Raw genomic sequence first — 15,918 nt, forward strand, 5'->3', positions numbered from 1 at the left:
TTGTCTGTTCTATCAACTACTGTCAACCTTAAGCCACCTCCCATCTCTTGGAGTCTAATTTCCACAGGCTTTACTCTTCTTCCCTATCTTTTCACCATTTTGCTTCCAATCTTCTTGCTCATAGTTGGTGAATAAGAATGTACTGGATGGGCCTGGCTAGCGTGGCTCAGCGGTTGAGTGTCAACCTATGAACCAGGAGCTCATGGTTCAATTCCCAGTCAGGGCACATGTCCCAGTTGCTGGCTCAATCCCTACGAGGGAGGCGTACAGAAGGCAGCCAATCAATGATTCTCTCTCCTCATTGATATCTGTCTCTCCCCCTCCCTTCCTCTCTGACATGAATATATTAAAAAAAAAAATCTACTAGATGGAGCATATAAGCCAGTCAGAGAAAGGCAAATATCACATGATCTCACTCATATGTGGAATCTAATGAACAAAATAAACTGATGAACAAAATAGATCCAGAGACATAGAAGCAAGGAGCAGACTGGAATCTCAGAGGGAAGGTGGGGGAGGTGGGTGGGTGGGAAGAGATTAACCAAAGAACCTGAATGCATATATGCATAACCCATGGACACAGATAATAGGGTGGTGGAGGCCTGGGATGGGGGGAGGGGCAGGGACGCGCTGGCTAGAAGGGGTCAATGGGAGGGAAAAGGGGACATATGTAACCCTTTCAACAATAAAGATTAAGAAAAACAAAAAAGAATGTACTGGATGGGCCTGGCATGATTGCTTACACCATGGGACCCTGAAAGTTTGGAAGAAGTTGGGTGAAGACCCTTCTAACTCATGGGCTCTAGTTTAGACTCCAGGTGGGAAAATGATTTGACCAGTTCACATTGGATGTGTCTTCTTCCCAAGCCCTCCTTGCCTGTTCAAGGGGTACCAAGCTCCAACAATCCAGATGAGGCTTTCTGCTTCCACACACTGTATTCTCCTGATCCTCACAAGCGGTATGAGAATGGATGTTTCTCAGTGAAACAGACAACCCACCCTCCCCTTTGCACTTCATTCCCTGAGACACCTGCCAGCCCTCTGGCTCATCACGAAAGGCCTTCCAAGACCCCCATTTCTCTGGGAGGAAAAACAGATGGAAGTCCAAGACAGAGGGCATGTTAAAACAAGAGGAATGATGACATTTTTGAAGAAGTCACTCATTCAGGGAGATCACTCATGAAAGCTGGGCCTCGACCCATGCAATTAGAAGTAAATATCCATAGGTGTAAAAGAACATGAGATACAACTTTGTTGTTAATTTTTATTTCATGAGAAAGTAAAGTTGGCATTAGTCCAGAGGGTTAAAAAAAGTGATCATAGAATTATTTTTAATGCACTTTCACTCTGCAAAGCCGGTGGTATGAATAGGACACATACAACAAAAGCGAACGGAAAACCCTTGGGAATGTACTATGTAATGCCACAGCATGCTGTCCCTTCAAAACGGGTATGAAGATGTAAATTCATAGGAATTACTGTTTTTTCTTTTAATTTGGGGAATGATTTTACTGTGGCAAAGATTTCCTCTTTTTGGTAGACGACATGTTGGTGGCCTGAATGCACTGCATGAAAACGTAGCTCCCACCCTTTTCTCCCACGTACTTTAATTGTACGTTCTTATTTGTTTATAACACCGGGCAGAGCCTCAGTGGGAAGCCCAAGGTAACAATTTGGCAATGTTCTCTGCCTGGGCAGGAGAAAAACACAGCAGTGCGGAACTATTCCTGGTAAATGAGCAGGCGCCTTTTCTCCTCAGGGTGACCTCTACCTTCAGATTCTGATGGTTTTATTATGATTAATAAATTTCATTTCCACAGAGGAAAAGGGACCATGTCAGCTCAAACTGAAAGCAAGGAGGCTTCTTTTCAAATGCTAATTTCTGAACACGCCCTTGTGTGACACTACAATTTAGACACAAGGTTATTAGGGAAGATGTGGACTCCAGCTCTACTCTCACAACAGCTATGCCAGGCACGTCGGCAACCCTGCACCCTCAGAGCTGGCTAAGCACAGCCTGAAGGAAGAATGGCAAGTCCCAGGGACCCCAATGGAGTGATGGGAAAATGTGTCTGGACTGCCGTGTTATGAGTGATCGCACATGGTCACCTCCACCGCACCTGGTCTTGGCCAAGGTGGACCACAGTGCATCAGGTCATGACGCTCTGTTTCCCCGCAGCCCAGCCCTCAGAAATTACAGATGAAATCTTAAATGTATCCACATCATTCCATTCACACTGTCACCATCCTAACATCACATATTTCACCAGAACCAAATCAACAATAGCCTTAAATCTTGTCTCTTTGGCTCCACTTCTGCTTCTCCAAACCACCAGCCATTTACTATTATATCTGTATCTATCAAATCTATCTATTTATCTATCTATCTATCTATCTATCTATCTATCTATCTATCTATCTATCTATCATATATCTATCTGTTCATCTATCCACTTATCTAATTGAGATAAATCTACTTATATCACTTCTTTGCTTAAAACCCTCCCCTGATTCTAGAATACAATCCAAACTTTTCTGAGTCACCCCTGTCCCTCTCTCAATCCTCTCCTGCACCCCTCTAGCCCTTCTTTACTGTGTTCCAGGCACATTGGCCTCTTCAATGCTCCTTGGACACATGCAAATTCATTCTTTCCTTAGGGCTTGGGCACTCACTCATTCTCCACCCGAATTGCTGCCTTTTCTTCTTTATGTCTCAGGTCAAATGTCACTTCCCTAGAGAGATGTTCCCTTTCCTGACCCCTCTTTCTGAATCACACTTTCCCACCCTCTCCTCACCCCCTCATGCCCAGTAGCAAATCTCTAGTAATTTTGTCTACTTACTTCTCTCCCTGGTTATTCACCTGTCCCCCCTCCTGCACTGTCAGCCCCATGGAGTCTGGGGCAGAGTCTAGCACAGCACTGGGCACAGTGCAGAGGAACCAGGGCCACGCCACTGCCACCGAGTGAGTGGAGGCAGCAAGAGGGAGGGGTGGAGAGGAGGGAAGTGTACCCATCATTATGATTCTGTTAGTGGCACAGCTTTCCGAAGTCCTTAGGTCAGCTGCTCTTAGAAACATTCAAACCCCTTAAAGACACCCAAAGAAAACTTTCTGGGGAGTTTGGAAATACAGTGTGTAATTTCCCATCACCCCCGAGAGTTTATAAATCACTGCCCAAGTTGTCATAAGGCTCACCAAAACCCTTTAGGGAAAAAACAAATAAACAAAGGAATGAAAGGTAACAGCTTGATGCTATCATGAGCCCTTGTCTAATCTTGACCTTAGCAACAACTTAAAATGAGGTGGCCCACACCGGGCTCTGGGAAGGGCAAAGGCCTTGGGGCAAGAAGATCCAGGTTCAAGTTCTGCCTTTGCAATGTCCTTGCTCAATGACTTGGACACTGATACCAAGGATACCAATAAAATGGTATCGTTGTATCTGAGCCCTGCCTAATTCACAGATAAAGTGCATGGGAAGAAACCACACATGTTTTAAAGCAGTCTGCAGATTATGATACAAGGGCTTTTATATAGGTTTTCACTAGCCAATCTCTGTAGAAGGAACTGAAGGATCCTCTTCTAATATGATCATGTGTAGCTCTAGCAATCAATGTACAGATGCCTTTGGAGTTGAGATCTAGCTAATTTGTGAGTTGCAGACGTAGTTTAAATTGCTGTATTTGAGCTTCAGGTTCAATAAATAAGCATGCCACCTGTTGAATGGGAAATATGAACCCATGTTTGTAAAGTACTTGGTGAGCTCTGCTGAGACATACATATATTACTTGTTAATAACATCTTCTAAATCTAGTTGAAACAAGCTGGATGCTCATAAAACACAATAGGGTCATGTAGGTACACCACACAAGGGTTTTAACAGTCAGGTGATTTTCTTTTTCTTTTTTTTATATATTTTATTGATTTTTTACAGAGAGGAAGGGAGAGAGATAGAGAGTTAGAAACATCGACGAGAGAGAAACATCAATCAGCTGCCTCCTGCACATCTCCCACTGGGGATGTGCCCGCAACCCAGGTACATGCCCTTGACCGGAATCGAACCTGGGACCTTTCAGTCCGCAGGCCGACGCTCTATCCACTGAGCCAAACCGGTTTTGGCCAGGTGATTTTCTTATAGGGAGATATAGTAAGAACACTTTAATTAACTTCACTCCATACATTTCAATTAAGAGTCTTTATGCTCCTGGGACTAGTTATTCTTACTTTAGCATCATCCCCCCATGCCTCCTGTCCCAGAGATAGTGCGGGAGAATCCCGGTGGAGCAGAAAGATGAATCAAATATCTTCTCCCCCTGCGATCTATGTCACCATGTGGCACAGATCTCCTAGACAGTCCATCTAAGCAGGAAGGCACGGAGACTGTGCTGTGTCCTCACTACACAGACAGGCACTGCACGGAGACTATGCTGTGTCCTCACTACACAGACAGGCACTGCACGGAGACTGTGCTGTGTCCTCACTACACAGACAGGCATTGCACGGAGACTATGCTGTGTCCTCACTACACAGACAGGCATTGCACGGAGACTATGCTGTGTCCTCACTACACAGACAGGCACTGCACGGAGACTGTGCTGTGTCCTCACTACACAGACAGGCACTGCACGGAGACTATGCTGTGTCCTCACTACACAGACAGGCATAGCACGGAGACTATGCTGTGTCCTCACTACACAGACAGGCACTACACGGAGACTACGCTGTGTCCTCACTACACAGACAGGCATTGCACGGAGACTAAGCTGTGTCCTCACTACACAGACAGGCACTGCACGGAGACTAAGCTGTGTCCTCACTACACAGACAGGCACTGCACGGAGACTGTGCTGTGTCCTCACTACACAGACAGGCACTGCACGGAGACTATGCTGTGTCCTCACTACACAGACAGGCATTGCACGGAGACTACGCTGTGTCCTCACTACACAGACAGGCATTGCACGGAGACTACGCTGTGTCCTCACTACACAGACAGGCACTGCACGGAGACTGTGCTGTGTCCTCACTACACAGACAGGCACTGCACGGAGACTATGCTGTGTCCTCACTACACAGACAGGCACTGCACGGAGACTATGCTGTGTCCTCACTACACAGACAGGCATTGCACGGAGACTATGCTGTGTCCTCACTACACAGACAGGCATAGCACGGAGACTATGCTGTGTCCTCACTACACAGACAGGCATTGCACGGAGACTATGCTGTGTCCTCACTACACAGACAGGCATTGCACGGAGACTATGCTGTGTCCTCACTACACAGACAGGCACTGCACGGAGACTATGCTGTGTCCTCACTACACAGACAGGCACTGCACGGAGACTATGCTGTGTCCTCACTACACAGACAGGCATAGCACGGAGACTATGCTGTGTCCTCACTACACAGACAGGCATTGCACGGAGACTACGCTGTGTCCTCACTACACAGACAGGCACTGCAGAGTAGGCATTCAAAATAGGAAACCTCCCTAGGAGGAGCCTGCATGGCAATGCCATTAAGGGCTATATTGCCTTCCTAATTGTATCTAAGATACAGCCCGTAAGGAACTGGGGAAAATTAATCCATGCAAGGCACATACTAACCACACAGTATAAACGGGGTATTTACTACACCATGGCCCGGTGGATCTGACAGCCTGCTACTTGGAGAGTGATGGTTTAGCTAGGGCATGTTCCCACTGGTTTGCACATGTCTCAGACCTCAGTTGCTCACTATGCCTTAGTGAATCTATTCAACTAAGAAAATATTTCTCTGTGATTGCTGTGGCCTTCTCCTAGGCAATGACTTAGACAAGATACACAAGATAGAGAAAGTGGACAAGCCCCATAACTCAAAACCAAGAAAACAGCTCCACATGCAGCTAAACCTCCAAGAAAGATGCCAGTAGAAATGGGAGAAATTCTCTGAGATGAACAACATGGAGTTGCCTCAACATGACTGATATTTCTGAATTTTATTGCTGGTCACTTCCTTAGCTTGGATTTGCAACAATCATCTGCACGGGTCACTCAGGACAGTGTTCAGCCTCCTGATTTTTGTCCTCAGAAGAAGGAAGGAAAACATCTTCTGGGTTCTTTAGCTTCCCAAAGGGAAGCCATGGGTTCTGTTGTTGCACATAGATGCTGGTCACACATGTGACCTGTGCACGTAGCATCTATGGGAACCAGATCCTACCACCTATGGGAAGTCAGATGGCATCATCCTTTCTATGTCCTCTAGTGCAATTCAAAAGCTCTTCCTATTTGGAATCCCAACAAAGCAGGTTTGAGGTAGGAACCTTGGTTCTGGACTCAGCACAGCACAGCAGCAACCACTGTCCAGGAGTCAAGAAGACAAAATAAGCCCAACTGGCATGGCTCAGTGGTCAAACATTGACTTATGAACCAGGAGGTCATGGTTCCATTCCCAGTCAGGGCACATGCCCAGGTTGCAGGCTTGATCCCCAGTGTGGGGCGTGCAGAAGGCAGCCGATCAATGATTCTCTCTCATCACTGATGTATCTATCTCTCGCTCTCCCTTCTTCACTGAAATCAATAAAAACATATTAGTGAAAAGAAGACACAGTCAGTCCTGCTTTTGGTTCCACAGTTCCTCCACTACAATAAAAGACACAGAGCCATACTCTCTCTAATGTCAAGGCCAAGGCACCCTCCTTGTGTGTCCTGACTATGGCTCTACCAAAATTACGAAGAACTTCCCATCATGCTTTGAAATCAGCATGGCACCCCAACTATGGTTTAATTCACAGGGGGAACCACAAAGGCAGTTCTTCGTGTGTTTGTATTCTTCATGGGGTTGCCAATAGCTCTGCAGAGAAGCCAAGCTAAAGCTAAGAATTCCACAAGGTCAGAATTTTTAGAATCAAATCTTGCTTCTGCTATGTGTCTGCTGAGTCATCTCAGAAAGTTTGTTTCCTCTCTGAGCCAGCTTCTCCATCCATGACTAGAGACAGTAATAGTGCATACTGACTGTAAATTGCTGAGTGAAGCTGAGATAGGGTTAGTCAGAACCAAACAAGTGTCAGTTATCGATGCTCTTAAGACTGGGAGGATTGCAACCCTTGTCTGCTCTCTATTCTGTGTGGGGTCCCTGCAGCAGAGCTCATGGGGCACAGGAGTCAGAACTACCCCTGAATTGAGTTGTCCATCTGAAGCCCTGAGTAATGGCCTCCCCCAGCCCCTCGTAAGTGGATCACAGATTCTGAGAGGTTAAAAAGCAATGCAAGAAGGAGGCAGGTTACTTGGAGGCAAAATTAAAACGTAAAGTCAAGAAACACTAACAATGTCCAGATTATCTGTCAAAACATTTTAATTCTGAGTGAGTATCCTTCACCTCTAAGAGACCAGTTCTTGAGGCATGCCAACACTTTCGATACTCATTTGAACAAAATGAATGAAAATGTGGCTCTAGAATGGTACTGCTTAATAAAAATATAAAGAGAAACACAAATGTAAGCCACGTATGACATTTTAAGTTTTATAGTAGCTGCATTAAAAATGTAAAACCAGGTGAAGTTGTTCATAATTTTATTTAACCTGCTATATTAAAGATATTGTCATTTCAATTGTAATGGACAAAAATATTGATTAAAATATTTTACATAGTTTTTTTTTTTTTTTTTGTAGTAAGGTTTGGAAATCTAGTATGTATTTTACATTTATAGCTCATCTCAATTTGGACCAGCCACATGTTAAGGGCTCAATAGCCACACATGGAGATTGGCCGCTATATTGCCAAGCATGGCTCTAGATAAACGTGTTGGGTGTTCTCCTCCTATTGAACTAGAAGGATTCCTGAGTGATCCACTCAGTGTTTCCTAAGGCAGGGGTGGGCAAACTTTTTGACTCGAGGGCCACAATGGGTTCTTAAACTGGACCGGAGGGCCGGAACAAAAGCATGGATGGAGTGTTTGTGTGAACTAATATAAATTCAAAGTAAACATCATTACATAAAAGGGTACGGTCTTTTTTTTCCAATAGTTTTATTCATTTCAAACGGGCCAGATCCGGCCCGCGGGCTGTAGTTTGCCCACAGCTGTAAGGTGTGATCTGAGGCCATCTCTATGGAATTGCCTGGAGGAACTTGTAAGAATGTAGATTTCCAGGCTCCCTCTCCAGGTCTGTGAATCAGAATCTCTGAGACAGGGAGGGGAGGACATAGACTCTGTATTGGTAACAAGCTCTGTAGGGGATATTCATGGCTCTATCATTTGATACCAACTTCTCTCTCTCTTTTTTAAAATCTGTACTGATATAGAAATCCCATACTCAGCCTAATTCAGAGCTATCTAGATATCTTTAATTCTCACGGAGACATTTTATCTATAGGATATTGTTATTGCATGTATCAAGATTGAACATGCCTGGTATATAGAAAGCTGTCAATAAATGCTGATTATGTGTACTTCGTCCCTTTGATATATGCCCCCTGAGCACTCTGTGCTTCGCCTATAATAATACACATCACATCTTATTGGAAACAGGCCAATTAATTCCAAATCAATTCACGGCATGACGACCTCGCTGAATAATCAAATCACCAAAATGAAGGGAAGATAATGAGATAGAATTTGCTGAAGGGTCACAATTAGAGGAATGACCAATTTGGACATTTCTGCTAGATATTATCTTAAGTCTTAGTGCAGCTGCATGAATGCATGTACTATGTGCATGCACGTGTGTGTGTCTGTGTGTGCACATGGGTACAGGTTGGGGGAGATAGAAGAATGGACAGGGGTGAAAACACCCCCCTTGTGCCTATAACTCGCCAAACATCTCTTCTAATAGTTACTTAATGGAGTGTATATCAACCTGTCCCACAGGGGAGGGTTTCAGAAGCTTTCACAGATGTGACCAGTACTCAAGGACTGGGAGTGTGTCCCCAAACTGGCTTCACATGCCACTAAGATGGTACCTGGTGTGGTGGAGAGGGTAAGACTTGCTGATGGACCAAGACCTGGCCTCCAACTGCACCCCAAATACACAGCAGCGCGCGCACTCCCTCAGGAGGGGGCAGCTGGGAGCCTGGACTCTTCAGGCAAAACAATTAGCTTCAAGTGTCCAGTAGTTTTCAAGGAATGACTTATCCTGTTAGGTGATTTTCAGCACAGGAAAGACTTTTGGAGAACTGACCTGAACCACACTTTGTTTGTTTAACCCACTGTCTTCCTGATACATACAGTGACTCCAGACAAGAGAGTTGCTCCCTTCCTCACCTTATCCCCGTACCTAGATCAGTGCCCAGCACGTCTGAGAGACTCGATATATACCTGCTGCCTGAAAGGGGATGGATCATGTCAAAGAAACACCCAGGGAAACAACTGTTTAGAGAACCTTTCGGTTCCCTTGGGTAGTCTCCAAATTTCCACAATTATGCCCTTGAACTCACAAATAGGAGTTTTGTAGGAGCAAGATAGCACAGCTGAAGAAAGCAAGAGCATTCTACCTGGAGGCAAAGGTCCATGTTCCAAAGTCAAGATAAAAGGCACACATGGGGGCAGCATGGTCCGGTGGAAAGAGAGCTTTGGTATTGATAGACTCCAGTGTGATTATGGGCAAGTTACCAAACCTTTCTGGGCCTGAGCACTTTTTTTTTCTTTTTTAACCTACAAAACAGGATGATAGTAACATCTCCCTCACTGAGCTGTTGTAATAAATTATATATGCATACCTATACACACACACAGATGTATATAGATGATTGATCATACTTGCTAGCACCCAGAATTGGCTCAGTAAGTGATAGCAAGTTACGACTATACCCTGGAGAATTCAGCAAAGCCCATGTGAGGGACAGTTACTGCTGAGATGAAGGGCTTGATTTCCATGGTGACAAAAGCCTTAGCCCTCGATGGGAATGATGGATGCACCCTTTGAGTCGAAAGGAGGACGTGGCATTTAACACAAAGTGGGCCTGGTAAGTTTCTAATTTACCAGTATATCCTGTTTGTTCACCTGTCAAAATACAGCCCAGAGACCGCCATTTCTCAGCTCCTCCACAGACATCATCCTAACAGAGGCCACTGTCACCCCTCCCTGAAGTGCTGCAAGAGACTCACAACTGGGGTCCTTTCCTCTGCTCTTGCCATATTGCAATCCATTCTTTACAAAGCAGTCTAACACATCATTAAAAAGATAAGTCAGGTTGCATCTGGCCCTCCAGTGCCTTCCCGGCACACTGAAAATCTCAAATGGTTTCTGCAGCCTCCAAGTCCTAATTTGTCTTAATTCCTGGATACCTTCATGATATTATCTCTAAAATTCTCCCCTGGACACACTGGATAGCTTACTGTTCTTGGCCACCTCAAGGAGCCTCAACCCCAGGGCATTTGCACTTGCCACTATTCAGCCTGAGGTGCTCTCACTTTCACAATTACTTACCTGGTTCACACCTTCACTCAATTTAGCCCCTGCTCACATGCTCTCAGAGAGCTCTATTCTGATCTGTGAGTGTAAAGTTGCATCACATGGGACTTTCCATCCTCTCTCGTGCTTTTAAAAATTTTTATTTATTGATTGATTTTTGAGAGAGACAGACAGAGAGATGGGTTTGTTGTTCCCCTTATTTATTTGTTGGTTGATTCTTCTCTGTGCCCTGAAAAGGGATCAAACCCACAACCTTGGCATATCAAGACAATGTTCTAACAACCAACTGAACTACCCAGCCAGGGCCCCATCTCCTGCTTTTTGATTCATTATAGCTATTCTATAACTTTACATGCAAGTACATTATAGGCTTATTCATCTACATGATTGGGGTCTGGTCTGTACTAGAATGGAGGCTCTCTGGAGGAAGGGCTTCTCCTAACTTATTTAATGACATGTACGTCCTGAGGGCTGAGAACAGTTGCTGATAGCAGCGATGACTCAATACACACTAACTCACTGAACTGAATTTCCAGTTGCTCTGTCAAAATAAGTAACTTGCTTCTCAACCTCCATTCAGGTACAAGACCTATATCTAATACAATACAATCACTAGCCAGTCATGGAAACGCTCCAAAGAATCACAGCGGTAGGGAGACCCTGGCTGTAAGAAGAAGGGAGATCCATCTTTCCCCTTTGACCATCTCTTGCAGAATCCAACTCATCAAATGATATTTAAAAAAATGCTTTTATTGATTTTAGAGAGAAAGAAAAGGAGAGGAAAAAACATTGATGAGAGAGATACATGGATACACCTCCTACTATGGATGGAGCCTGCAATCCAGGTATATGCCCTGATGGGGAATTGAACCAGTGACCTTGGGATGCATGGGACAATGTTCAACCAACCAAACCACACCGGCCAGGGCTCATCAAAGGATCTTGATGTCACAGTTCAAAAAGCTACTGGGGTGTTCAAGGTATAGGTACTAGGTGGGACACCCACACATGTCTTTCAGGAACAACCAAAAGAAAACCAAAACAAAACATCAAATAAGACACTTGGAGCCACTGAGTCAAAAAAAAATCAATTTCCTTGCCAATACAATCTCATAAACCACAAATGCTAATAATAAATGTTTCTTCTATGTGGCTAGCAAAAGCAGACTTGACGTTTTGGTGTCCTCTCCAGGTGACCCGCATAAAAATTGTCACTTTTCCTTTGGGAATTGAAAGAGAAATCCTTCAGTCTCACTGTGGCTGCTGTTTGATGATTTTCACCATCTCTACCCAGACTCCCACACAACGCTGCTTGGCCAGCTCTGTCCTCCTAGGTGGCTATGTAAGAACAATGCATCTTCATAAAGATTTCAGTTATAATGTTCATCAAGCCCTCAAAACTGAGATGTTAGGCCTCTTGTTAATATCTTTCTTCATTTAAAAAGATGGAAGTTGCCATTTGTCAAACACTAGAATCCAGGGGATACCAGGATTCAACAGACCCGCCCTGAGAAGTGTTGTTGGTTACACGGAGGTGAGAGCTCTGGACAGGTGTGATATTTAGAATGTGGGTGTCCTGGTTTTTTCCCAGGATCTGGGAGATAAGTCCCGGGGAGACCTCATTGAAACCATGAATTACAACTTTCATTGACTGAGCAGTTCTTTCTCTGTGAGGAGGGTGGACTAGTTGGGAGATCCTTTGACTTTTGATTGATATGGGTGTCTTTTTTTCATGCTTGACTCAGAATTCAGAGCTCAAATTGAACCTTATGAAGCAGCATAGAACATATTATTAATATGGCCATCAAAGCAACAGGGATAGCTCTCTCAATTTGAAATTTGATCAATAGCAATTCATTAAGAATTTATTGAGCAGCCATCCTAAATTAGATAAGGTAGGTGAAAACACTGGCCCTATTCAGACAAACTTTCATCATCTGCAGCCTCTTTTAGGGATATTATGTGTGAGCCATTTGCTTGCAAAGCAGGGTTTGTTAAGTCACGAGACAACAATCCGTATCTACCTCTTACGTTTGATCAATGATGTCAGAATATACCCTAAAACCCACTGGGGTGCGTGTACAGTTTATCATGTAAGACAGAATCTGGAAGACCAGCGTATCCACACAAGATGTCCATTAACATTTTAAACCAGCATTCCTCCCCATCCCAAGCAGTTTCCCCTTTGGTTGCATGCTTCCTCCTCAAGGTTTTGAAAATGTTAAATGACTCTTGTATCCCAGGCTCATTCCCTTGCCTCCCCCAGCAATGCAATGATCAATCTTCTGCTATTAGGCATTAGTGATGGGTTATGGTTGTCACCACCTCTCACAGGGCGAAACAGAGACATTTGAGGCTAAGGGTTGAGGAGGACCATTATCCACGGGGCTTTATAGAAATGGAGCAAGCTGTCGCTTTAAAATATGAGCATGCATACCCCATTCAGCTTCCCGGGTGAGACTCTAATCCACTAAAAACATGGAGACCAACCACATCAGTGAAACCGATGCAGAGTTTTCTGAGGCCCTTGCTTTCTAGAGCAGAGAGGGCCATGGACATGTTCCTATTTCTCTCTCTTCCTTTAGCTCCTTCTCTCCAAAGACTGTGAGTAGGGAGTGAAACAAATACGCCTCTGTGTATGGCTCCAGTGATCAAATGTGATGGGTAGCTGATGAATGCCTATTTGGGAGACTCGTTTAATATATGCTTTTGAAGGTCATGGTATACTTAACTATATATGGATGAGTTCTACCATGCACTCTTTTGCTAAAAGCACAATTCCTAGCAATCATGACAGTCATAGATTAGGCTTAAAAACAAATAATAAATAAATGAAGAGTTAAACAATTAAAAAAAAAGATCTCTTGTTAGTTAAGGCAATCACCTCTCTGGACATTTAATCAAGTAATTCCATGCTAATGAAAGTTCAAATTTAACGGTTGTGACCACATCAAAGCAAAAGACAGGCATTTTTGTGATGGACACATCATGCAAGTGCGATTTCCATCTGCCAGTGCCCTGATCTCAAAAAACAGAAGGCTTCGTCTGAGACTTGTTACTTGTAATATGTTTAAAAGAAAGGCACTAGAGTATCTTTAACTAATGGAATGGAGATCCCCTTCTTATAAGACAGAGGTAATTATATTTCCTAATGCCAGTAGCTTTATAGATTCAGTCTTTGGGGGGCCTATAATCTATACCAGTCATTCCATAAAGATCTCAAATAATTCACATATACATCTGTGTGAACCCAGACATCATAAGTCAAAAAATACAGAAGTCACACGTCTGTATCCCTCATCTCCCCTGTCCAGGATCTTAACATAAGAACACTGATTATACCATAAGGTCTTATTGTGGCTTCATTCAACATAGTTTTACTTTTTTGGATCTCGTATTATTAAAACTGAAAACAAAATATTCAAGTTAGCAAAATGTCTAACGTCTCTTTAGGCAGTAGAGAATAAAGGCTCCTGCTATACTCCAAAGATACACGGACTTTGTTTTTTTAACTAAACTTTCTAGAGTGACCAACTGCAGCATGTGAAGGGAAAGGAAAAAAAAAAAGGATACTGAGACGTGGATGGATGCATCAAGAAGTAGCAATGTTTGTTACCTGCAGAGGTGTTACAAGAAATTTCATCTGCTGCAACGAAGACGAACTGATTTCTGGAAGAGAAGATAAAATTCACAATACTGCTCGCTCAGGGGGACATGTGCTGTCTGCCAATTGGTTCGATGTATTCAGATGAGGGGAGGGGAGGGTGTGCATTTGGATAGATGTTGCAAGGAATGTGTGGCTAAATCTCGGACTCGGAGAGTTTAGGAAGATCATGAAATAGGCATGCGGGGACCTCATCATGGTGATGTCAGAATATGGACCATGTACAAGCTGTTGCACCGGAATATTAATGCTACGTGTTACCAAAATGTCATGCCAGGAGACGTTCCCAAGGCCAGGGCTTTCAAACGGAGTTTATACAGACTTCTATGCTGAGCAGAGTTTACATTTAAAAAATATAGACAATTAGAAAAAAAAAAAGGAGTATATTGCAATGAGCTAGGGAAATCATAAAATTCCAGACTTTATTATTATGAATATAATATCCAAAAACTATTTTAGAAAAAGGCAAGAAAAAGAAATGCTGTCATTTCAGGAGAGAGTGTTATAGGGTGTCATGTAATGGATAATCATTTCCTCACCAAACTAGGCTTGCTGCGTGAAGAAGGGAAGAGAGCTCATCAGTTCAAATAAGCCCTGTCTTACCAAATTATTTTTAATGGTGCACTAAAAGAAAATAAAAATGGAAAATGCCATTTTACTTTGATTTAGTAAATCTAGAAAGCTGGTAAAACTCTCTTAAGATGTTTTCAACTGTGGCGTTTCCACAGTGTAATGCATTCTAATTCAGACGTGCTGTTTATTTCTCCAGAAATAAGAACATCTGTGTCAGGCAGATTATACAAATGCCCCGATGAGATTGGCTAGGCTCTTAAACGCCTCGGCGGCAGCAGTATAGAGCCTTCTAGTTCTCATTTGTGAGATTTTACTGTGCATACGGATCATCAAGAACCAAGATAAAACCGTTTTGGTGGCGTCTTAGTTTGATTGGTCTTGTTCAAATGTTTCAATGCTTCAAAAAGTATCTCGTGCTTGAGCATTTCTTAAAACATCTTAAGAAAGTTTTACTGTTGGAAGAGGTACTCCCTGGGGTAAAAATAGAGCTACCATATTGAAATTCACTAGAAGTTAACATTCAGTTGACAATTCTAATCATTTCTGCACCAACAACATCTAGACAAAAGGATACATGCTCTGAGAACAGTATTTGATGTTTTTCTTTCCCATAACAAAGGTCACAGCTACGTTCATTTATTACCTCTCTTAAAACAATTAAAGTTAACGTGGTTGGAGTTTCGCTATCTTTTTTTGCTTCGACACTAAGTTTTCGAGCCCCATCAATATCTGGCATCAAAATTCCAAAGTTTGATGTCCCTGAAAATGAAGATGTTTGGAGTGAATATTGTTTTTGACTTGCTCACATGGGACCTATGGGGCAGAAGGACATGGGTGTCTCAAATGACAGGTGTGATATTGGTGGGTGGAATAAAGAAGCCCTTGGAAGGACCTCTGTTTATAGCAGGCACCCAAAAAAAACACTGTAACAAAAAAATGGTCCACCCCCAGGGCAAGCTCTTGGGAATAGCCATTCATTGACCTATGAGGGGGCCCCATTGCTAGGTGGTTCTATATAGTTCATACTCCCCAACCCTCGAAGACACTGCCCTCTTGCATCCTATCTCTCCATTTTCTCTAAGGAACTGTCCAGGCTGCTAGACATGAGAAAAGCCATGGGAGGCAACCAATACAAATACATGCAAAATGGTGACTGAATGAATAGGGGAAACTTTTAAAATGCAACTTAAAAGTATGCCTGTCAACTGTTCCAGAATTTTAGAAAATATGATGGTTGTCTCCAACACTCTTCTTTCTAATAATATGTACTTAAACACACACACACACACACACA

At 43.4% G+C, this 15,918-nt stretch overlaps 1 protein-coding gene across 8 annotated transcripts in view; it reads right to left on the minus strand.

Moving 5' to 3' along the window:
* The window catches only part of RBFOX1 (RNA binding fox-1 homolog 1), a 2,058,026-nt gene that overhangs the window by 5,778 nt on the left and 2,036,330 nt on the right, over positions 1 to 15,918 (minus strand). For 4 of the 8 annotated variants that reach the window (XM_036309602.1, XM_036309608.1, XM_036309607.1 and 1 more), the window contains one exon: positions 14,004 to 14,056. The exons of the other annotated variants lie outside the window; for them this stretch is intronic. In XM_036309602.1, coding sequence (XP_036165495.1) covers positions 14,004 to 14,056 — 53 coding nt within the window. The remainder of the gene's footprint in view (positions 1 to 14,003; positions 14,057 to 15,918) is intronic. 8 annotated transcript variants of the gene reach the window in all.

Source organism: Myotis myotis, unplaced genomic scaffold, assembly GCF_014108235.1.
Source record: "Myotis myotis isolate mMyoMyo1 unplaced genomic scaffold, mMyoMyo1.p scaffold_m19_p_5, whole genome shotgun sequence".
Lineage (NCBI taxonomy): Eukaryota > Metazoa > Chordata > Mammalia > Chiroptera > Vespertilionidae > Myotis > Myotis myotis.